This window comes from Notamacropus eugenii, chromosome 6 (genome assembly GCF_028372415.1).
Source record: "Notamacropus eugenii isolate mMacEug1 chromosome 6, mMacEug1.pri_v2, whole genome shotgun sequence".
Lineage (NCBI taxonomy): Eukaryota > Metazoa > Chordata > Mammalia > Diprotodontia > Macropodidae > Notamacropus > Notamacropus eugenii.
In genome coordinates this window covers 70,550,694-70,576,561 of record NC_092877.1, presented here as the reverse complement: position 1 = coordinate 70,576,561, position 25,868 = coordinate 70,550,694, and the positions used below count along the sequence as shown (strand labels likewise).

Sequence of the window (25,868 nt, the reverse complement as noted above, 5' to 3'; positions counted from 1 at the left end):
TCATGCTGTTTTCTCATTTTTAAATTATATACCAATGGTCATTTCTCTTTCCAGATTTCCTGTTATACTTAGACTTTTATTTACGTTTTGCTGATAACTTTCCTTATTTTTTTTCTCTAAAACTTTTTGGTTTTACTTGTTTTTAAAAATAACATTTACATTAGTATCTAATTTTTAAATGTTTCCTTGAACTTCATTATTTTAGATTTTTTTTCCCCATCTTCCTTAGTATTCTCCATGTTGTTCCCTTCTTTGAAATTATTTTTAACTGCATTATTAGATCTGTTTTCATTGCTCTTTTCCGTGGCATAAGTGACTGAAGTCTCAGGAAAAAACTCAACCTAAGCACTTTGTTAGAAAAATTTGGAGCTTGTCTATAATAAATTAAGGAAGATTTCTGTTGATGAAATATTTGTCCAGGAATTTGGATTTTTTATTGTTATTTTTTAATTATTATGAATTCTTGCTTTTGTAACATTTGAGACATAGTTTAATACATTTCATTTGAGTTCACTTAATATATGCTTTTTCATATTTGTAAAGTATAGACCAAATGTTGCAAATATATATATAGTTGTAGGACTCAGATATTTTAGTGCCATCTTTGAGAGATGCAAAGAAATGTAAGATAGAGCCCTTGCTCTTCAAAAATGTATAGTCCTATTGAGAGAAAATATGCATAAGGAAAAGGTAAGTAATAATGCAAGACATTGACATATAATGAAGTACCAAATAAATGGTATAGGCAGGATTTCAGAATTCAGAAGAATGATCTTTTTAACTGGGATTCTTTTTTCATTCCCCATTTATTTAGATCCTTACTGTGCTTTCTGACAAGATTACTAAGTAAGACATGGTCTCTGCCTCAGTTTATCATCAGTAAAAGAATAAGAACCAAATACAGATAACTATAACACATAGTATTACATGACAGATTGATAAGAAAGTGCTGTGTGAAGTCCCAGTTAGGAAGTTTGTTATTGGCATGGGGATTAGGATAAGGGCAGCATTTTAATAGGGCAGCAATTAATAATTAGCAAAAATGAGGAGCAAAGACATTCCACATTGGGAATAGCATGTATAAAAGCAAGAATAAAAACACTAGGCATATTCAGGAATCAGGAGAACCAGTCCATTTCTTGGAACTTCTAGTGCTTCAAGAAAAGTGGCATGGCATCAATTGATGGAAAAATAAAATGATGGAAGATTATAGGGGTCTTACACAAGTGCGTAATATGTCCTAGCACTGGATATAGAAGTTTGAAAAAGGATATCAGTACCTGCCTTTGGTACCTAGAGCTTATAGTCTAATGGGGAAAGACACACAAAAGGAAGCTGAAATGAGAGGGGAGGGTACACACCAGAGGGTATCCATCAGGGAGGAGTATCTTGTTACGTGGAGTTATGGAGCTGCAGATGGTAAATGGAGTGAGCCACACATCTAATTTCTACCCTCTAAAGGAAGTCTTTGAGAGTTCACCACACCGTCAGAGGGGAGAGGAGGATGAGGCATCCAGGGCTTTAGTCAGCAGTGTGGTGATGAGATTAGGAGAGACGAACTTATCTTGGGAGGGACATCTTATTCCCTGGGGTTGAAACGCTGCAGAGCTGCAAATTCAAAGAAGATTTAAGGATAATTATTTTGGAAGTGGTTTGATTAATGAGTTGGGAGAGAAAGAAAAAAGGGAGCAAGCCATATTGGAGGCTGTTGTAATAGTCGCAGCTGTAGTGGTGAAGAGGACTTTTACTCAGTAGAAGAGATGGAATAATTGTAAAAGAGATGTTACACAAGTAGAATCAGTAGGTCTCGATAACCAACAAGCTCTTCTTTTCCTAATTTCTCATGTCCAAAAATGACCCAGAGATTACAGACATGGAAAGTAGGGTGAATATTTGCCACATATAAAAGTGGTGAAATCAGGGTTTGAAGTACCAGGGGGATATTCATGAACCTTTCTAAATAAATTGCTGTGGATCCCTGTTCCTTCTAGAATCAAATGTAATCCTTTTTCATTTAAAGTCCTTCATTGTCTGGCTCTAACTTAACTCTCCAGCCTTTATTGTGGTCCAGCCATACCAACTTTATTGCTGTTCCTCATATATGGCATTCCATCTTCTATCTCTATGCCTTGTATAGACTGTTCCCCCATACCTAGAATGCATTTGCTTTGTAGGACTGTGGGCTTAAACATTACTTCCTATATGAGGCTTTTCTTGATTCATTCCCTCCTCCAGCTACTAGTTCCTACCAAAAAATTACTTTGTGTTCACTTTTCATATGTTTTGTGTGTGTTTATGTAGATCTATAAATTAGATAGAAGACAGACACACACGTTTCCCCAAACAGAACATAAACTTCTTGAGAACAGGGACAATTTTGTTTTCATATTTGTATCTAAATACATCTGGTCTGGAATACAGGTACTTAATAAATGTTTATTGATTGATTGTTTCAAGTAAACATGTACTAATTAGAGATGGTGGATCTAAAGAGGAGTGATTTCAATTGGAGAAAGTCCTGTCATCATGATTGTTAGTACAGTTGGCAACGATAGCTAGGAATCTACTGCTCCCTAAAACAGTCTTATTCTAGAACAAGTCTAAATTTTGCCACTTCACAGCTTCCTCTCATTTCTCCTTGTTCTGACCTCTGGAGTCAAGCAGAACAAGTCTAATCCTTGGTCCACAAGGAAGTAAATATGCCTGTCCAATCCCTAGTTCCTTCAGCAGATCCTCATATGGTATTATCTCAAGACCCTTTACCTCCCTGCTTGTCCTTTTCTGGATGTTCTGCAGCCTAGCAGACTTCTTAAAATGTGGTGCAGGAACTAAACACTATTGCAGAGGTGGCCTGACCAGTGAATCTTTCACCTCCCTGGACCTATACTCTGCCTTTCTGAAGGTAGTCTAAGATATTAACCTTTATGTGCCTTCTAAGACTTCTTCAGACAAAACATCTCTAGTTTTTTTAATTGAGTTTGCATGTGGTATGATCACAGTGTAGAGGATCACCATCTGATTATTCTTGAAATCCAAAGTTCTTAACTGTTTTTTGTGTCTTGGACCCACTGAGCATTCTAGTGAAGACCGTGGACCCCTTCTTGAAAAAAGTTTTTAAATGCATAAAATAAAATATGTGAGATTACAAAGGAAGCCAATTATAGTGAGATACAGTTATAACATTTTTTAAAACAAGAGTATGAATCCCAGTGTCAGAACCCCTGTTTTAGATAATGTTTCTTAATGCAGCCTTAGCATTTTTTACTTCAGTGTCACACTATTGACTCACACTAAACTTGCAATTCACTAAAACCCCCAAATCTTTTTCAGATAAAATGCTATCCACACTTTCTACAACTTGTACTTACTTTCAAGGTGATTTGTGAACCTAACTGCAGGTCTTCAAATTTTTCAATTGGCCCCTCGTTCTTAATCTGGAGATTGGAGATATTTTTGAATCCTGCCTGTCATACGGTGTTGCCAGTTATTTAAATAGTTTGTGCTTGTTTGATAAGGTGGGCATTTATGCTTTTTTTCTGAATCTTTGATAAAAGTGCTTAAAGGGAAAAAAAAGAGCCAGGCACAGGATACCCTACTAGAGACTCCTACCACTGATCCGTTAATGACTACTCTTTGGGTATAGTCAGTCAACCAAGTCCAAGTCTACCTAACTTGAAATATCACATACCTTTCTTCTTTTCCTTTTGTTCATAAATGTTACTTGCAAGATTTTATTTCATACTTGAATAAAGTATTTCTGTTATTTCCTACCAGTCTGATAACCCAGTCAGAAAGAAATTATGTTAATCTGGTATCATGTGTTCTTGATAAAGATAGGTTAGCTCTTAATGATGACCATTTCCTAAATATTTAAAAAATATCTTGTCATTCTAGGAATTTTACCAGGAATAATTCTAACTTGCATTTATATAGTTCTTTAAGGTTTGCAAAGTGCCTTCTTTATTTCATCCCTGCAACAGCACTGTGAAGTAAGTATTACAGGTATTGTTTCAACCTCTTACATTTCAGAAATTGAGGCCTGGAGAATTAAAGGAATATGCTTAGGCCACATGGCTAGCAAGTGTGAGGAATGATATTTGAACCAAGGCAATTCCTCATCCTAAGTCGGGCAGTCTTTCCACAATGTCACATTGCCCATTAAGTTCATATGCCTGTAGTTTACAGGTTTTGAGTTCTTCACTTTTTTGAAAATCTGGGCATTTGCTTATTTCTAGTCCTAGGGCACCTTTCCCATTCTCTGACCTTGCACATATCACATAACTCAATAATCACATTTATCAGTTCTGGCAGAACCTACTGTAACTACTATAAAGTAGTTTGGGGCTGGTGACTTGAACTCATTGAAAGCAGTTACTGCCTCCTTATTTATTTTGGGTTTTACTTAGCTCTTTAGCCTTTTCATTTTGTCCTTTTTAACCCAAAGACCATTCTCCTTAACAAAGAGACCAAAAGCAAAATAAGAACTTAATTATTCTATTTTCTCTCAGTTCTTTATTACTATGGTCAGTGAAAAATGCTCAATTTGGAGTCACTATTTATGAGACCTTGGACAAGTCACTTAACCTCTCTAAGCCTCAGTTTCCTTATTTGTAAATGAGGGGTTGGACTAGATGTTCCTTAAGGTCCCTTCTAACTCTTAAGTCTGTGACCTCTCGTTGTCTCATCCTGCTAAAGAAAGGTCTTAAGTCTTTTGTAATCTTTTTTTTTAATAGCTATACTTTAAAAAAAAAAAAGCAAAAGCAAAAAACTATGCTATTTAGAAATCAAATGTAAGACATTATTTTATACAATTGATCTGTGATTTCTTCCACTTAGGGAGTGGAGAATGAACCAGAATGAAAACTTCTTTCATCAGCTCATAACAGTGGTGACAATCTATGACAGAATCAATAAAGTCCTTAGGGAATTGTCTGCGGAACTTAGAGATTACAACTTGCCCATGGTCATATAACTAATAAATGTAAAAGTCAAGAAGGCCTAGATCTGAATCCTACTTTTGAACCCAGTAGACTGTGCTTGCCTCAATGAGACATTATTATAATATGCAAATATATGTTTCATTTCTCCAGAATAGGAAAGAAGCTATAGTCCATTTCATATAGGAATTTTAAAATTCAAGTTAACAATTTGAATTGTTTTCAAATAATTGTGGAAATAGAGTCTATAGAATTGTTCCTATAATAATAACTCACACTTATATAGAACTTAACTGTATGCAGGCACAATCTTAAGCCCTTTATAATTATTATCTCATTTGATCCTCACAATTACCCTGGGTGGTAGATACAGTTATTATCCCCATTTTACAGTTGAGGAAACTGAGGCAGGATTTGAACTCAGATCTTCCTGACTCCAGGCATAGCACTCTATCTACTTTGCTATCTATCTACTTCCTTGTGTCATCTGTCCCTCATTTGACCAACTTAGTGAACAATATAGCTAGCACTTTTATCTATTTTCCCCTCGTTTTCAGTCCCAGAAATGCCTATATGCATATGTATGTGTGTAATATGTGTGTATATATACATATATGTGTGTATGTGTTCATGTGTATCTTTGCCTAAATTGAGCCTTCCTTACATATATATTAACTATAGTAAGAAGTAATCAACTTTCGATTTGTTTTCACCCCCTGGAGGGTATCTAAAAAAGCAAACAGCAGTGCTTTTCTTCTAATCCATCTTGTTCTTTTTTTCTAGAAACTCTAAACCCCTACTCTTTAAATTATACTATTCAGCATTATTATTATTTGAAGTGTATGTTTAGGCCAGTCGTTTTTAGATGAATAAAAATTTGTGTTTTTTAATTCTTAGTGTCCTAAGTATCTTTTGGGGGTTTTTTGAAGAAAAAATATAGAATAGGTAAGTGACTTATCTGGGAGATTATAATCCATGGAAAAATTCTCTAGTTCCACTTGGTTCTTAGGCACCTCTAGCATTTGTAAATATGTCTTGGCAAAGTTTCTGTGTTTAGATTGATATTCCCAAATAAAATGTAATAACCGTATACATGTATTTTGTTTTATCAGAGAGTGTATTACTGATAAATTGCATCTAAATCAAACTTGTACAATTCCAATTAAATATCATATGCTTTATAAAAGAGTACTAAAGGAAGATTAATTCCTTTTGTCATTCAGATAATCAACTGCTTAATCTGTAAGTTCAAGTTTTTGTATTTTCAACTTTTTTAAATGCAGGGTTGCTTTACTTGGGTACTGCTTTGGTAAGGACCAGTCCATAAGTTGCTACCTGCAAAATGTACTTAAATAGAAAAAAATGTAGGTCTCATAATGAACTTAGGAAGATCTATTACCTTTCTGAAGTTAAAGCTCATTAAAAGCATAGATGCCTACTTGAAGTACATCTATCTATATTCTTTGAAATTAGGAAAGTGGTAAACCTTGGGGAGAGGGCAGAATGAGATATTTGTAACTTTCAAAGTATGTATCATACATTCTTTTTACTAAGTTTTGGGTTACTATTAAACTATATTAAAATCCAAACAAACTTAATTAGAGTGACTAATGTAGTAGGTTAATAAGTAATGCTGTTCAAATTAAAATTCATATTCTACTTTCTAAAATCTTCCCAATTAAAACTTCAGAAAATTTCAGTTAAGGACTAATCTGTTCATTAGTGGGATTTGTTTCAATCTCTGAACTTCATCTATTGAGTAAAGTGAAGGTGAATTTGGTATTATTAAAATCTTCCAACCTTTTCCAAAAATTCTACATTTAACATCAAAAGTATATCTTGGCAATCTATTAGTTGGATTTAGTTTAATAGTCTCAAATTTGTTCTTTACTGTCTTATAGCTTTTTGTTTATTATTAGCTACTGAGTTTTTCAAATTTATAGGGTCATGTTTTTCAATAAATGAAAACTGGTCATTGAATTGAAAACTCCTTAGGTCAATAAAAGTTACTTTCCTAGAAGTTGTGATCATTTTAACACAGTTAAAACATTGTGCACTTCTTATAATGGATTGATTACGCATGCTGTTCTATGTGAATTTCAGAGATATTTTCAAGTCAACTTTTTATTCTATTAGAGAGTCTCCATATAAAAATCAGTGGTTTAGATGAATCCCCATCAGCTGTTATAAAAAAAAGTTTCTCTATTTCACACCATCTAAAGTTCTTGAAAGTCTTTTTTGCCTTGTGAATCTTTAGGACATGGCCTACTGAGGCATGGTTGTAATGTCATTGCCATTGCCCCTACCCAATAGATTGCTGTTGGAAGCCCCATGAGTGCCAGTCTCCAGTTTCTCCCAATCTCTGGAGACTCCAGATCAGCTTTTTCTCAGGTATGTACTAGGGGATACCGAGCTCCTCTTCCCTAGCCCACTTTTTTTTTTTAAATTTCTCTCCCTTGAGTATGGGACTCCAAACTTCCTAGTTCTGTTAGTGTGTGCTTTCCTTGATTCCTAACCCAGAGGTACAAGCTTACTTTCTTTAATTTTTATCTAGAACTTAAAGGCTGCCAGTTCATTGGCCACAAAAGTAAAAGATTAAGCCATGTGCACCCTTATGGGGAGAATAGGAAGAAATGGTGTGATATTACTTTCCTCCTCTTCTTACTGTAACCATCCTCACTGCTCCCAACCAAAGCCATCTGGAAATTGGAAAAAATGGATTTCTTGGGTTTTTTATATTTTATTTTCCCTCAATCACATGTAAAAACAATTTTTAACATTTTTTTAAATTTTGAGTTCAAAATTCTTTTTCCTTCTCTTCCTTTCTCTCCTCCCTCCCTTTTTGGAAGGCAAGCAGTTTGACATAGGGTATACATGCATAGTCATGCAAAACATATTTCTATATTAAGTTATGAAAGAAAATGCCAAAAAAAGCAAGAAAAATAAAGTTTTAAAAAGCATGCTATAATTAGCATTCAGACTCCAGTGTTTCTCTGAAAATGTATAGTATTTTTTACTATGAGTCTTTCAGAATTGTCTTAGAATGTTATCTTGATCAGAATAACTATGTCTTTCACAGTTGATTATCTGTACAATTTTGCTATTACTTAGTACAGTGTTTTCCTCACTTCACACTGCATCAGTTCATATAAGTCCAGGTTTTTCTGAGAGTATCCTGCCCATCATTTTATATAGTACAATAGTGTTCTATTACAATCACACACCACAACTTGTTTAGCCATTCCCCAAGTGATGGGATCCCCCCAGTTTCCAATTTTGCTACCACAAAAAAAAAACTGCTATAAATATTTTTGTATATGTAGATCCTTTTTATAAAATCTTTTTAGGACACAGACCTAGTAGTGACATTGTTGTGTCAAAGGACATGCATGATTTTATGGCCCTTTGGATCTATGTCCAAATTGCTCTTCAGTTTGCATCTCCATCAGCAATGCATTGGTATCTCGATTTTCCCACATATCCTCTAGTATTTGTCATTTTCCTTTTATGACATATTAACCAATCTGATAGGTATGTGGTGGTAACTCAGAGCTATTTTAATTTGCATTCCTCTAATCCAGGAGTGGAGAACCTGCAGTCTAATCAATAATTATTTAAGGCATTTTTTTCGTATGACTATAGATAACTTTGATTACTTCATCTGAAAACTGCCTATTCATATCCTTTGACCATTTATCAATTGGGGAATGATTCTTATTTTTATACATTTGACCCAGTTCTTTATGTATTTGATAAATGGGGCCTTTATCAGAGAAACTGTAAAATTTTTTTCACAGTTATGATTATTGTGAATTTCCTTTCCCTTCATCCTATTTTCCCCCATTTATTCTTCTCTCTCTCTGTTCTTCTCCCTCTCGCTCTACCCCCTCTTCTTCTCTGTCTCTCCTGATATGACATCCATCCTCCAAAGTATTTTGTTTCTGACTAATGCCTCCCCCAGTCTGCTTTCCTTTTTATTAGTCTCTCCCTGTTCTCTTATCCTCCTCCTCTCCTACTTTCCTGTAGGGTAAGATAGCTTTCTATATCTAGCTGAGTGTGTATGTTATTTCCTCTTTGAGCTAATTCTCATAAGGAAAGTTCAAGCGCTCCCCCTTACCTTCTCTATCTTCTCTTCTGTAAAAGCTCCTTCACGCCTCTTTTATGTGAGACACTTTACCCCAATTCTACCTCTCTCTTTCCCCCTTCTTCTAGTCCATTCTTTTTTGCCACTCCTTAATTTTATTTTTTTTAGATATCGCATCATAATCAACTCAAACCTGTGCTCTCTATGTATGCTCCTTCTAACTACCCTAATAATGATAAAGTTCTTAGGTGTTAAAAATATTCTCTTCTCACGTAAGACTGTAAAGAGTTTAACTGGATTTAATCTCTCATGTTTCTCTTTCCTGCTTTCCTTTTTATACTTCTTTTGAGTCTTATGTTTGAAAGTCATATTTTCTGTCTAGTTCTGGGCTTTTCATTAGGAATACTTGAAAGCCCTCTGTTTCACTGCATGGAATATCATAGTTCTAGCCCTCTAAGTCTTCATTGTAGAAGGTGCTAAACCTTGTGTTATCCTGAATGTGACTCCATGATATTTGAATTGTTTCCTTCTGGCTGTATTTTCTCCTTGACCTGAGAGCTCTGGAATTTGACTGTAATATTCCTGGGAGTTTTCCTTTTGGGATCTCTCTCAGGAGGTGATCGGTGAAGTCTTCCAGTTTCTGTTTTACTCTCTGGTTCTAGAATATCAGGGCAGTTTTCCTTGCTAATTTTTTGTAAGATGTCTAGGCTTTTTTTTTATTCATGCCTTTCAGGTAGTGCAATACTTCTTAAATTATCTCTCCTCAATTCGTCTGTCAGGTTACTTGTTTTTCCAATGAGACATTTTACATTTTCATTTTTTTATTTTGTTTTATTGTTTCCTGATGCCTTATGGAGTCATTAGCTTCCACTTGCCCAATTCTAATTTTTAAGGAATTCTTTTCTTCAGTGAATTTTTATGCATCTTTTCCCATATGACCAGTTCTGCTTTTTGAGGTATTCTTCTCTTCATTGGATTTTTGTGCCTCTTACCAAGCTGTCAACCCTTTTTTGCATGATTTTCTTACATTTCTATCATTTTTTTCCCAATTTTTCCTCTGCCTCTCTTATTTGATTTTTTAAAATCCCTTTTGAACTCTTCCAGGAATACTTTTGGGCCTGAGACCAATTCACAGTTTTCTTTGAGGCTTTGGATGTAGCAGCTTTGACTTTGTTGTCTTCTTCTGAGTTTGTGTTTTGCTCTTCCCTGCCTCCATAGTAACTTTCTTGGTCAGGTTCTGTTGTTGTTGTTTTCTCCCTTTTCTAGCCTATTTCTTGACTTTTAACTTAGTGTTAAAGTTGGGCTCTGTTCCCAGAATGGAGAGGGCACTGTTCTAAGCTTTGAGTTTTTTGTGCAGCTTCTGAAAGTCTGTAAGTTTTCAGTTCTTCCAATGAGATATGATCTAAGAAAAGTTGTGTTTACTGCTGTTCTGTCCTGTGCTGTGGTCTGTAAGTAAGCATAAGCTCTCTTTTCCTCCTTGGAATTGTGACAAGGGTCTTTGCTCCCCACCGGCCACAAACTCTGCTGTACTAGTGTCCCTCCTCCCCCTAGGACTGAGACCCAGGACTGTCACCCAGATCTCTATATGGGCAATGCAACGGAGTCTTGCACAAAATGCCAGCAAAGGGACTCCTGTAATCTTACAACCAGCTATCTGACCCCCTTACTGCCTCTGGGGTAAGATCTCCATTTCTCCTACTATGTTAAATTTTCCAGTAATTTCTTCCTTTACATTGACTGTCAAGGAAATTTGCTTTTTAAGTTAGAGTCACTGGGCAAATAATGCCCAGCAGCAGTGTTGTAGATACAAATAAATGAGCCTGGGAACATGGAATTAAAGGTGCTGAAGCCTGTTAGTATTTCATACCTTCTATCTAGGAAGAACAAAGAGCTAATTCAACAAAGGATATTTGTTGACCCAGTTCTGGTTTCCCCATTTATTTCTCCAGTTAGCTGAATTGGCCATTATAGCATCAATTAATTGTAGCAAAATAAAAAAAATAAGGTAAATCAGAACAAACTAAAAACATCAGTACTAACGTGAAAGTCTTTAGAACACAGTGTAGGGAACTTGAGCTGCCAAACCATAACCCTCAAATGTCCTCCAAGCTCATTACAATCCTTAATATTTTTTCCTTGGCCTGACTGTGGAAAAAGATGATTAAAAGCTTCCCCCTACCCCCAGGAAGTTATGAATCTTTACTACCAACATTTTATAGATATTTGCCATAGAGATACTATTATAACATCTCAGCTCCCTTGACTTTCCCCCACTCTAATATAAAGAAATTCAGAATCTAAGCCTTGCCCAAGAAAGTCAAAGGGCATGCTTTGCAGTGCTTTGTTTTTTATTAAATAATCAAGATACCAAGATCTAAGATGTCAGACTTTTCTTTTCATCATTTCTATGGTTCCCAATCTTCTGATGGTCAAAAATAATTTTAATATTGTACCCCTCTAAGATTAGTTGGTGACACAGGGGCACTAAGTCTACAGTCAGGAAGACCTGAGTTCAAATCTAGCTCAGTTACTAGCTGTGTGACCTTGGTGGAGTCACTTAACCTCTCTTTGCCTTAGTTTCCTCAAAAGTAAATTGGAGATAATATTACCAGTGTTGTTGTGAGGATCAAATGTATTTTAAAGCACATGATTCCTGGCACACTGTAGACATTTAATAAATGCTTCTTTCCTTCTTTCTTTCCTCTCAAAAATAATTTGGGTTTAGGGCATTTAGGTGGCATAGTGAATAGAACACCGGACCTGGAGTCAGAAGGACCTTAATTCAGATTTGGCCTCAGATGCTCTGGGCAATTCACTTAATTCTTTTTTCCTCAGTTTCCTCATCTGTTAAATGGCCTGGAGAAGGAAATGTGAAGCCACTCCAGCATCTTTGCCAATAAAACCCCAGATGGGTTCATGAACAATATCTTGGGCATGATTGAAACAAAAACAGTGTTGTGAGTTGAGAACCCTGGCCTTTACATCGGATGCCTTTACATCACTCAGTTGTACCATATCAGAATCAGGAAAGTATTAGTCATTTCTGTACAACATTTTTTAACCTATTTGCCATTAGTGTCTTCATAGAATTTTTAGTAGTTATTATGACTTGCTTTATCACCAAGTCCTGATTGTCTTACCCCTATGTAAACAATAAAATAATGAAAGACAGGCCCTAGAAATAAAAGTTCTTTAGCCTGTATCCTTCTGGAAACCTGAGTTTCAAGTGACACCTTACCAAACTAACCAGTTCCTTACCAAGAATGAATGTGCTGAGGCCAAGGAGTTTTAGGTAAGGTGTATGAAATGTATACTTTTAACTCCCATAGTCCAGAACTTGATAAAACTGACCAGCCAAATGAGTTCATTTACTCAGAGTTCAGTATGCTATCACCATCCAAGTAGATGAGAATATGAAATAGTTACATTTACTTGCCCCATACCCAAGTACACTCAACTACTATCTATCCTTATGTCGGTCAGTACAAATTTCAGGAGTGCTTTGAATGATGAAGACTCCAAAATGCTTCAGACAGTGATACCACATGTCAGAATTCTGAGTTTTTCAGAATACTTTCTTCTCTTCAGTCCTTTGAACAGACATATTAGCTAGCAAATCAAACTTCCAAAGCAGCTCTCTTTGACTTCTTTTTTTTTCTACTAATGACAACACCATTCTCTCTTATCAATGAACCTTGAAAATTCAGTCATGTTCGTGCATCCCTCCTGTCCCTTGCCCCCTTACATCTAGTTAGTTGTCAAATCCTGATATTTCTGCCACTTCAATATGTTCTTTCCACTCCATTATAGTTGCACTGACCCCATCATAGTCCCTTTCTCCTCTTTCATTGCAATAATCTGACTAGTTTCTCTTCCCTTTCTAGTCTGTACTTCATGCTGCCGGATTAATTTTACTAAAGCACTGTTCTGGTTGTGTCACCCACAGTGCTCACAGACTGATAGCATCCCCCTCCCGCCCTATTTGCTGAGTAAAATCTAAAGCAGTGTGGTACAGTAAAGAAAAGCACTGTTTTTTGAATCAAAAGACTAAAGTTTAAGGGGCTCATCCACTTAATAGCTATGTGTGACTCTGAGACAATAATTCATTTCCCTAAGCCTTATTTCCTAAATTTACAAAATGAGGAAATTGGATTAAAGGATATCTAAACTCTCTATTTTGGCATTATATTTCTCTGACTTTATAGCCTAGCTTAAAGGTCCCCAGTGATCTGGGGTAGCATGATACTGAGGAAAGTGCCCTAGTTTTAGAGTCTTCAAATCTGGTTTCAAATTACCCACTGATGCTTATACATATGTGATCTTTGGCATGTCACTCCACTTCCTTCAGCCTCAGTTTCCTTGTCTGCATATTAAAAAGGGTGAGAGTGAGGGTGGTGGTGGGGATGGAATATTGAGTTAGATGGCCTTTCAGATCTCTTCCATCTCTAAATATATGATTTTACTATCCCATTTTTCTATCCTGTGCCGTAGCCAAATTGAATCATTTAACATTTCCTGAACACTCTTAGATTTTCTGTCTTCATTTCTTTATTCTCAGTGTTCCCTTTGCTTAAAATACTCTCCTTCCATCTCTGCTTTTGGAACTATTCCATTTAATACTTACTTCAAATGGCATCAGTTTTATTGAATCATTTTAATCTTTTCCGTTTCTGAATTCCATTATCATTTTGCACTAGTAATTGGCACATGCTAACTTTCTTCATACTGATTTGTGAACATGCATTCTGATCCCTACTAGATTGTTAGTTCTTCAGAATGTTAGTTCTTAGGTCTAGCTCGTCTTACAGGCATGCAACATCATCATACAACCATCACCTCTTTACCAGGTGAAGGAAGGTAACTTGTTATAAAAATGTCTCTACTGCCCTGTAAGGTAGGTAATCATTTAAGTGTTTTAATTTTTTGAATTGTGCAGATATTATTCCATTTCACAGATAGGAAAATAAGGTTCAGACTAACTGACTTGCCCAATCACACAACTAGTTAGGATTGGAGCCTGAAATAGGAGCCCAAGTCTCTTTGCTCCACGTTCACTTTCCATTGCAGTGAATCATAGGTTTAGAGCCAGAAGGGAGCTTAATGGCCACTGAGTCTCCTTCCTTTTACAAATGGGGAAAATGAGGCCCAGAGAAGCTACACGACTGGCCCAGGGTGACACATATAAGTTACACTGGCAGCATTTGATCAGAGGTCTGACTCCACTGTCAGTACATATTACATTGTACTACACTTTCCCAAAAACAATTTACCCAGTTTCACACAACTAATAAGTAGTGGGTCTTAGACTTGATTCTAGGTGTTCTGTTCATAGTATACAATGCTTCTTCCAACATGCCAAGGCTTCTTAACCTTTTTTGTATCATGAACCTTATGGCTTTTTGGTGAAACCTATGGATCCCTTCTCAGAATTATTTTTAAATTCATAAAATACATAGGATTATTAAGAAAATCAATTACATTGAAGTACACTTATCAAAGTTTTTCCCATCCAAGTTCATGGACCAAGTGGTCCATGGATCCCAGGTTAAGAAATTTTGTGTCATATACTCCATAGTTGTTGAATAAAGCAAGCTTGTGTTCAAACCTCTCTTGAGTCAGTCATACTCTCAGACTCAAGTACTTGGCTTCATCAGAAGGTCTTCCATAATAACCTATTGGAACTAAGGGATATTAAAAAGGGATCTTACCAGGTTATGAATTCTGCAAGTGTATAAACCGTGTTATCTGAACTTTCTCCTAGCACCTCACGTACAGAACTTTGTCTCTGTACACAAGTCTTTAATAACTGCTTATTGACTTGACCCTGTTGTATGTCTTAATCATGAAATCCTGGTAGTCTGACTCCTTCATTGTATAGGTCAGGAACAAAGGGCCAGGGGTGGTGAAGTCCTATAATGAAAGAGGAAATGCCAGGTAGAAAGTTTGAAAAGGTGATGAATGAGCTTCTAGTGGTCTAGAAAGTATCACCAGAAAGTGATGATTCACAGCCTGGTGTAACTATGTGGATGTTACCTTCTTTCAGTGCCATCTCTGTAACTTTTTGTCTCAACTATTAGATCAATTTGACTGCCAAGAGATTGTGACTTATTATCATTTTAGGTTTTTCACTCCAAGAATAAAATATCCTCCCTCCCCCTATGTTTGTACACCTGAAATTTCTGATTTATTGTGGGAAGTAGCCAATGTGAACTAGACTCCCAATTTGCCTACTGTCACTTCTATATTTTTTAACTAACTGAATTGTTTGACTGTTAGCCTATGTTCCCACAAACCCTTTACCTAAAAATGTCTTTCCCTGTGATAATCACCTCAGCCAGAAGGACTGACAGACTCTAAGCTCTGATTAAGAAACTGCCTTTTATTAGAATTCTGATGGATAAAACTATATTCAAGTATTACCTTAACTTTATCACCATGGTGGTGGTCAACATTCACATCAATAACTAATTTTCCATTCTTAATTTGTTCCCAGAGAACTCATGCCCCTCACTCCACAAATAAGAAATATTAAAATCTCTACCCTGAAAAGCAAGCAGTTATCAAATTAAAGCATGAGCTTTGTGTCCTTCAAAATAAATCTAGTCGATCAACCAGTATCCAGAGAATCTTTTTACCTCGCTGAAAGACATTTGCTATTAGGAAGTTGGGCATCCCATACTTTCTAAAACTATAGCTCACTCAAGATCAGGGCCATCTCTATAGCCCTTAATATCCTTATGTCTAAAATCTCTTAATAACCATTTGGTCTTCAATTTCAAAAAAGCACTAATATTAGGAACTAGATTGCTACTGAGAATCCAAATCTGGCCCTGCATTCTAATAGCTATTCTCTGCTTAAACTTGCACAGTTTCATTGTAAATATTCAATGCCTTCCATGTGCAAAGCGCTGAGAACACAAAGAATAACAATTGCATGATCTGCCTTCAAGGATCTTATAATTTGAGAGTTTGAAATACACAATGTAATGAACAAAATGCAGAATAGCTGATATTTACATTTGTGACATAGCATATGAAGTAGATATTTAAATATTTTATAGATAAGGAAATTGAGAAATAGATTATGTGCTTTGCCCATGTTCACATAGCTCAAATCCTCAGTGGAAGGATTTGAACCAGGTTTCTCTGATTTCAGGTCCAACACACTTTCCATTGTATCATGTTGGCCTTTGCACTAGAATAGAAAGGCATGAAAGACAGGAGAGGGAAAGATCTTTAGCCAAGATATTAAGAAGGGATTATGGAAAAGATGTCATCTGAATTGAGCCTTGAAAGAAAGGGAAGGTCTTCAGAGGGCAATATGGATAACATGCATTAATGTATTGAAGTGGGACAGATCAGGATATTAGGGAGAGATTAAGATTCTAGTTTGGAATTGCACATAGGTACTTAATGTTTGAGTTTTAATCTGAAGAATGTATCTGAATATATATTAAGGGCAATACAAAATAAAATTAAAGTGTAAATTAGACCCCTATAAAGGATCTTGAATGTATACTTATTACAAAGAGCAATAAGAATTTACTAAAAGTGTCTCAAGAAGACCATTGATCTGCAGCTTGGATTAGGAAGATTACAGAGATAGCAGTATAAAGGATGGATTGAGAAGAATAGAGAGTGGAAGAATGTCTCCTGAAGGTACAGCGCTGCACAGTAATATTGTGCCAGGGATCAAGACAATTCTCTCCATCTCTGAAATCCCAGTTACTAAAAATATTTTTTCTAAAAAAGATTATTTCCAAGAGAAAAAATAACATCCTTCTTTCCTACTCACCATGAAGTCCTGAGGTAAATTGTGTTCAATAGCTATTTTTATAATTTTATAATTTTTATAATTTTATTTTTTCAGTTAGAAAGCATTTTCTCTTCAACCTCTTTTCTTCTCATTGTATGGGGGGTGGGGTAGGAAGAAGGGAGGAGGAGGGGGAAATATTATAACAAACAAATGAAGTCAAGCACAACAAATTCCTCTATTGACCATGTGCAAAAAATGCCTTTGGGTCTTGAGTCCATCACCTTTCTGTAAGGAATAGGGAGCATGCTTCGTCCTTGATCTTCTGGAATTGTATTTGATCATAGAATTGATCAGAGTTCTCAGGGCTTTCAAAGTTGATTGCTGTCACGTTGTTATTGTATAAATTGTTATCCTTATTCTCTTCATTCTGAATCATTTCATCCAAGGGTTCCCCTGATTTCTCTGAAACAGACCCTTGAGTCATGTTTTTATGGCACAATAGTATTCTATTATATTCACATAATATAATTTGCTCAGTTATTCTCAAATTGTTTGGTACCCATTTAGTGCCCAGTTCTTCACCACTCCAAAGAGTTGCTTTAAATATTTTTGTTCATTTGGCTTCTTTTTTTTTTTTTTTTTGATCTCTATGAGAATATAAGCCTGCTAGTGATATTGCTGGATCAAAGCTTATGCAGCTTAATTTTTTTTTAGGTCTAATTCCAAATTGCTTTCCACAATGTCTTCCCACAGCCCATCCAACTCTATCATTTTCCCTTTCTGTCACCTTTACCAATCCCTTGGGTATGAAGTAGAAACTTAAAGTTATTTTAAGGGTTTCTCAAGTATTACAAGTAGTGAGAACAGTATGGTGCCTTGTGATTGTGCTATACACTATAGGACCAAAATGTCATAAAAACTACTGATACTAATCATCAAACAGCTAGATTTCCCCAAGCTCCCTTAAAAACCTAAGAATTCATTCTTACCACTTTAAAAAAAATGTTTTCTGTTTGAAAGTTTTTTCCATATAAAATAAAAATATATATATTAAAAATATATATATTATATCTTTTGCTCACTGATGGAAAAAAGTTGATAATGTTCTAGTTGATGAATTCAGTTTTACAAAAAAATATTTTTTGAGTTGTTTAAACTAGTGTGATATAGCCTCTCTTCCCTTTCAAGTTATAGGACACTTGGCTACTGCTTGGTTCATGGAATATCAATTCCTATACTTAGCAACAAACAAAACTAGTTAAGTTTGGAACAAAATTTTTCTTAGCTTCAAGGTCTGGCCAGTGCTCTGTGTTTTTACTTTTCCCTTGTGTGTATATATACCTTTGCACATAAAAAATATGTGCTTCATTATTTTAAGGATCTACTCCACAGTTTGAGCACATCCCCTACCAATCAAGCTAGAAACTTCAATACAACTTAGTAGATGTTCTTCAAGAGTTACTGTGGTTGAAAAATTCATCACTCTGTGGCCATCCTGATGTTAAGCTTTCTCTCACCTTAGCAAGGTTCTTCCTTGAATACTGTCACTAAATCCAAATACTCTTCAGTCTTTCCCAGTTTGGTAGAAGATAACAGAACTGTGCTCTGCTGACATGGTCGTTTATAACCCAGCACAACGTAGACACCTTGTAAATAAGGAAATGAAGAGAATAGTCTTTTATTAAGAGTCTACTGTATGCAAGACAGGACAGGCAGGTGGCATGGCACATTGACCGTGGAGTCAGAAAGGCTGAATTCAAATCTCTGTGATCCTGGGCAAGTCAGTTAACCCTGTTTGCCTCAGTTTCCTCATCTGTAAAATGAACTGGAGAAGGAAATGACAGACCACTCCAGTGTCTTTACCAAGAAAACTTGCAAACAGGGTCACAAAGTGTAGGACACAACTAAAACAAGTGAACAACCTGCCAGGCTCTGTACTAAGCACTTTGCTAATACTCCTTTAAGGTTCTAAATATCTGTATATGAATAAATGGGTGGAAATAGTCTAAAGATTTCTATGATTTTTGCTGTGTGGGTACTTCCTCCGCCAATGCAGACTATAGCACCACTATACCTTAGTGCATGGTCACCTAGATTTCCTGTGGCCAAAAAAAAAATAATTGTTGGTGGCCATGGTTATATTGAGTATCTTTAAACTTAGGAAGTCTAGTCCTTGAGAAACATATAGACTGCCCCACTCTTCAAGCCTTTTCAGATTGGTAGAACTTGCCAAAGCTTGTGCTGTCAAAGTATAGCCGTAAAGCAACTTGGGTCACCTGCATATGAAGGCGAAGCATCAGAGGATGCTTGTGTATACTTTGTGTACTTTTTAAGCATCAGTCCCAAATCCAAAATTTATAGACTTGCTATTGTCATAGAATGTTTCTACTTTATAATTGTGTACTCTTGCTTACATAATGCTTTATACTTTCTAAAGCACATTTCTCATAATAATGATATAGGTTATTGTGATATCTTCATTTTATAGGTTTGGAAACAAGTTCAAAGAACTTAAGAAAAAACTCAAAGAACTCTTGGTTCATGGAGTGTAAATTCCTACATATAGCAATAAGCAAAACTAGTTAGTTGCTCAAGATCACACATAATAAATACAGCCAGAGCTTAAAGTCAGGGGATCTCACTTTAAGTCCAGTACCCTTCTCTGTACTGTACTTCCTAGCTAAAAAAATAATAGGAAAGGTTATGTGGGTGGAGACCTAGCCTTGGAACCAAGAAAACCTGAGTTCAACTGTTTTCTCTGACACAAATTGGTCCTCTAAACTTTCAGTGTTCTAGGTAACTCTAACAAGAAAGATGTACACCTGCGGTTGCTACAGGGAGTTTGTTCATCCAAAGATTCTTTTTGTCAATGAAATCGCAGGCCAAGTTCATCCCTGCCACTATGAATTTCACATTTACAGGACTTAGTAACAACTGAATTAAATATGTGATCACTAGTTATATCTAAGATAAGTTTCAATGACTTCCCTACACATGAGGAAACTTTATAAAATTTTAATTTTTCTACTTTTTCCTTTCACTAGAAACATAAACTTACATAGAGTGTTAGCTTAGAACAATTTCTTAACCTTTTTTTGTGATGTGGACACCATTGTCAGTCTGGTGACACCTGTGGAGCTCTTTCTCAGAATCATGTTTTTGAATGTACGAAATAAGAGGCGCATAAGATTACCAAGGAAACTAATTATATTGAAATAGTTATCCAAAATATTTTAAGTGTAGCCATGGAGTTTTAAGAACCTTCAGCTTAGACAGTTGATGATGTCATGGTGTAAAAAGTCACTAATTTACAGTAATGGTGGGGAGTGGATGAACCAGGCAGACTTAGTAAGAACAATCTGAGATACAGACTAACTTTTAAAATTCTATTATTTTCAAATGTAATAGACACTATGAATAAAGAGGTGGGTGCAAGCAAATAAATTAAGTTGCTAGTTAAACACTGTAAATACTTTATCCTAAACATATGCAAAGAATTTCTGGTTTTATCAGTGTAAGGAAATCCTGAAGTGGGAACTTCTTACACCAATGTAAACATGACATAACTGATATGTTGATAAAGTAGTGAGTTGCCTAAGATGCTTAAAGAGGTTAAGCAACATGCCCCCACCAATATCTATTGTCTGTCTGTATTTGAATCCAGGGCTTCCTCATTTCAAGCCCTGTTCACTAAATCCTGCTGCCTGATAAGCATAAAAGCCTTTTTCCCCCATAAAGAATTACTAAACCCAGAAGTGAAGAATTGTAGAAGGAATCATTAATTTCTCAGTCTGTGGTTTGAAAAATCACTACTTTTAGATCTGATTTTCCCAGTTTTGAGAGTAAGATTGAAAATCTTTAGAGAAATAAGGTTCCTGAATACTTAAAAATCATACACAACAATGTTATTTACACATTCTGAATTGCAGTATTTCAACCTGATGAGAGTTTACTATATATAATTTTCAGCCAATAAAATGAAAATGTATTTAAATGCTTTTAATTGGGTGGATAATATTAAAATACCTAGAAAGAGTTACATTAAGATAGTGACAACACTAACCATGTGCGAACCTCAAAATCAAACTGTTTTTTTTCTTTTTTTAATGCACCTTTACAACTTGAAAACTTTGTTCTTTCTACCCCATTTCATTTAAAACCCAGTAAAAATATCTGGGTGAATCTGATAAAAGAAAAGTGTGCCTTTATACAGCAAAAGGAATACAGGTGATATTGAAATGAGTACTGTACATTCAGCCAGGAGTAAAGTATCTTCATTTATTCATGGAGTTTCAATATGAAGACTAATTTGTGGATATGTGTGTCATCCAAACTTCTTTGTGAATTTTAATAATGGTGCATTCATCTGAGAGTTCCTATGGCCATTACACTATGTAGGCAATCTACAATTTCTAAATTACCAAAAATAATTTCTTTTCTAATGCATAACTTGAAATTTTTTTTTAAAAAACTGCTTTTTAGAACCAATGAGAAAATACGGGAACATTATGAGAAATTCATCAGGCCTAATAGGAGCCTTTGTACTTTTATCAAGTGAAATATTCCTATTTGGCCATTCAGGCAACTATAATTTGAAAGATAGGTATATTCTTGTCATACAGATTAAAAATGAAATTTCTGACCAATCTTAGAATAGACTTACCTACTTTTTGTTCTTTAATGGTTATGTGCCATCATATATTCATCTCTATGCATACAAATATGTGTTACATATATGTGTGTCTTCATATATACTATTAGAAAACTTTATAGTCTTTTCTGTAGTCAAACACTGATCATTAATCTTTTTCTTGAGTCTCTATTGGAGGGTTTTTACAGAAAGCCAATGTGTTTTAATTACCCTGGCCCTCAAAAAATTTTAGTGTCATGCTTTCCAATTGTGCAGGCTTCCTATTCTCATATTCTGACATAGAAAACATGCTTTATCTCTCAATAAGTATAGGAAGTTTGAACATAAGCCTGGCTGCTGAAAGGTGTTCCCTGTTTCTTCCAGGATCACATATAAAGTCCTCTGTTCACATCAAAGATTCTTCATATTGTGACCCCTCTCTCCTATTTCCACTATGTCTACCATCCTGCAGTACCAGTTGGTTTGCTATTTCTTACACACAGAAGGGTAAATGGAGTGTTCAGGGAAGACTAGCACCTTTGACTTGCTGAGTCCTTTCCAGGGCTTTGTATCCACCTTTGGTGTCCACCTTGCACCCAACTCTCACCTGTGGCTCCAAGAAGCTATAGCATGCATAGCAGCTACACCCTGGTAAAAAAAGAAAAAAAAAAGCATCTTAGCAGATGGGCTAAACCAGGTTAAGGGTAATCAACGGGCCTCAGGCCCATCAGTGAGTCACAGGAATGTCTGCCCCAACCATGTGAAGACGTCCCCGTGCAAAATGGTTGGATGAGAACAATTGTTCCAGTGGCCATGCAGGTAGCTAAACGAGTCACTGGCTCACTTAGACATCAAGGACACCAAGGACATCCACTACATCTCAGGCCATCACCAGCCATTTTTACTTTTGTCTTACTTTGGGCTTCAGTGATGCTGGAAGAGAGTGAGGCTAATGACTTGTGAAGCTCTACCTCACTTAAATCCAATTCGTGAGCAAGTCAAGACCATGCCATGATGTCCACAGTCCTCTTCAAAACAAAGGACAAACAACATTCCTGACAGGACATTCTTGTTTCCATTATCTTTGTTCTGACTATCCTCTGAGACTGTAATGTCATCCATCCCTGCTGCTGGCATCCCTGGCTTTCATCAAGACTCAACTCATATGCCACCTTTTGCAGGAGTCTTTTTCCCATTTCATCGACTTAAGCCTTTCCCCTTAAAATTACCTTTCTCCTACTCTGAAGTACCTGTTTGTTTACCCATTATCTTCCTCGTTAGTGAGTAAACTCCCTGGGGCAAGGGACTGTTCTGTCTTTTGTATCCCAAGCTTAGCACAGTTTCTGGCTTTGGGTTCTAGTTCTGTCTCTGACAGGATTGCCTATGAAATCTTGGACAAATCATTTAAAATTTCTCAGTGCTCCAGGCAACTAATACTATACATCATAAAAGAGTTACCATTTTACATAGTTGGAGGGAGTGATGTACACTAATGAAATCACAGGTCTACGTAAAAAAAAAAATATTACTGTAGTCTGCTTTATATTTTATGAAATATTTTCATTAACTTTCTCTTGACAAGAATTGTGAAAGATGGGCAGGGCAACTATTGTTAGAGATAAATTAGTTCAAGGAATTTGTGTAACTGGTTCAAAGTCACAGGCTGCTGACTGAGAGAAGTGGGACTAGATTCCAAGGCTTCTTATCCTGTCCAATATGCATTCCATTGTGGAGGAGACAAATAGAATGTTACAGAGTCCCTTTACTCGGAAAGCTCCTTGGAAATCAGTCTGGCAACAGTTAATACTATTGGGATTAACTTTTTAGCACAAATATAAGTGCTATGAGAATCAATTATCAGGAAAGCTTCTGCCAAAGGTGAAGACAATCTAGGTGTTGATGAATGAGGAGAATTTGGAGAAGTAAAGGAAAGTACATTTCAGGTAAAGGCATTGCCTTTGTTGTGCAACTGTTGTGACCACATGTGAGGTTTTCTTGGCAAAGGTACTAGAAGGGTTTGCTATTTGCTTCTCCAGTGGATCAAGGCAAACAGGTTAAGTGAGGCCCAGAGTTGCAGAATGAGTGTTGGAGGCCATATTTGAATCACATCTTCCTGAGTCCTAGCCCAGGAGACCACTGGGCCACCTACCTGAGTAACCAAAAGGAAATCAAAGAAGTTGCATGTGGCATGGAACATTGATCTCACATTTCTCCATGAGACTAATTGGAACAGAGGGGATGTATGCATGTGTACACATATTTTAGTGGGGCTAGATAAAAGGCACCATCAAAAATAACATAAATCTAAGGTGCTAAATACACTTCTGTAATTCAGTAAAGATTATAGAGTTCATTATAGTGATCATGAGTTTTACTCAATTCAGTTGATCAGTGTCTTGTGAACATGGTGACAATTCAAGGTGTATAGGATTTACATTAAAAAAAAAACTACTAGGCACAAATATAGGTCCAAAGAATCATAGGTTAAAAGCCAGAAGTAAGCTAGCATTTATTAAGTGCCTTTGTTTAAGCACTGTACAGAGTACTGGGGATACAAAGAAAGGCAATCCTCTCTAGAAATTCACTGTCTAATCGGGGAGACAACACAAACAACTATGTACAAATGATAGATACGGGATAAATCTCAGAAAGAACCTTGCAGAAGGTAGGCTTTCTTGATACTTAAAGGAAGCCAGGGAAGCTTGGAGGAGAAATGAAGAAGAACATTCCAGGCATGGGAGACAGCCAGTGAAAACAGCAGTATCATGTAAGAAGAAAAGCTAGGAGACCAATGTTCCAAGATTCCAGAGTACATAGTGATGATTAAGGTGCAAGAAGACCAGAAGAGCAAGAGAAGACCAGGTTATAAAGAGCTTTAGAAGCAAAACATGATTTTATATTAAATCTTGGAGGTAATAGGGAGGCTCTGGCATTTGTAGAATGGGAATGGGGGAGAGGAACCTGCTCAGACATGCACTTTAAGGTCACTTTGACAGCTGAGTGGAGATGAGCTGAAATGAAAAATGAGAACAACCAGCAAGCTCTTGCAGTAGTCCAAGTGTGAGGTTAATGGGCCTACACCAGGGTGATTCTACAATGTCAGTGGAGAGAAGGCATATATAAGATGTGAAGAAAAACATAAACTTGCCAGGACTTGGCAACAAATTGGATGTGAGGAGTGGTGACATCTCAGTTGTGAGTTTGGGTGACTGGGAGTATGGTGATACCCTTGAGAGTGATAGGGAAGTCACATGGAAGAGAGGGTTTTGAGGAAAAGATTATGAGTTGAGTTTTGGATATTTTGAGTTTCATGATGTCCATGGGACATGTAGTTTGACATATGTAATCGGCAGTTGGAGTTGCAAGACTGGAGGTTGGGAGAGAGATTAGAACTGGAAAAGTGGATCTGAGAGTTATCTGCATAGATAAGGGGCAGCTAGGTGATGCAGTGGATAGAGCACCAGTGCAGGAGTCAGGAGGATCTGAGTTCAAATCTCACCTCAGACACTTGACACTCACTAGCTGTGTGACCTTGGGCAAGTCACTCAACCCCAACTGCCTCATCCTGGGTCATCTCCAGTCATCCTGATGAATATCTGGTCACTGGATTCAGATGGCTCTGGAGGAGAAGTGAGGCTGGTGACCTGCACAGCCCTCCCTTACTCAAAACAAAGTCAAGTGCAAGTCATGTCATCATTTCTCTGATGGCATAGTCTTCTTTGGCAATGAAGGATGAACACACATGGAGATAAGACAGTTGAAAGCATGGGAACTGATGAAATCACCAAGTGAGATAATAGATGGGGCAGACAAGAGAAGAAAACCTAGAATAAAACCCTGGGGGCCTTCCACAGTTAGTTGGCCTGATGTGGATGAAGATGATCCAGCAAAGAAGAGTGGGGAGTAGTCAGAGGAGGAGGAATAGATCCTTAGAGGTCATCTAGTCCAATTGCTGCCTTTACAGATGATGAAACCAGTCCCAGAGAGGCTGAAACTTGTCCAAAGTCACACAGTAAGTGACAGAGCAGGAAACTGAACCCTGCTTCTCTGAATGTAAACCTGTGATAGATTTCCGCTCTACCATGCTGCTTCCCATGATCAAAGTGGCTTCGCAGAAACTCAAGACTTGGAAGGAACCTCAGAGAGACTATCAAGTCCAATCTATACATGAAGCCTCTACAACATATAGCTTTTGCAATCTATGAGTCAACCCTTGGCTTCCTCATCAATCCCACTTCTCTGATATGTCATGTGCATCCACTTTCTTATATAGCCACCATCCTAGGTCAGAGCTACATGACCTTCTCATCTGGATCATGAAATATCTTTGTTTGGGCTTCTTTAGGCTCTCTCATACCCACTTTTTCTACATAGCTGTCAAAGGGACGTTTCCCAAACGTGAGTTTGCCACAAGCCTCTATCTCCTGCTCAAGCACTTCGAGTCTCTCCCTCTTGCCTCTA

At 36.6% G+C, this 25,868-nt stretch overlaps 1 protein-coding gene across 7 annotated transcripts in view; it reads left to right on the top strand.

Annotated features, from left to right (window-relative positions):
- Positions 1-25,868, top strand: part of LCORL (ligand dependent nuclear receptor corepressor like) — a 164,193-nt gene that overhangs the window by 131,171 nt on the left and 7,154 nt on the right. For 4 of the 7 annotated variants that reach the window (XM_072620348.1, XM_072620354.1, XM_072620353.1 and 1 more), the window contains one exon: positions 7,251-7,328. The exons of 2 other annotated variants lie outside the window; for them this stretch is intronic. In XM_072620348.1, coding sequence (XP_072476449.1) covers positions 7,251-7,328 — 78 coding nt within the window. Of the gene's footprint in view, positions 1-7,194; positions 7,329-25,868 lie in introns of those variants that run through there. One more of the 7 variants, XM_072620349.1, reaches the window with a different exon arrangement.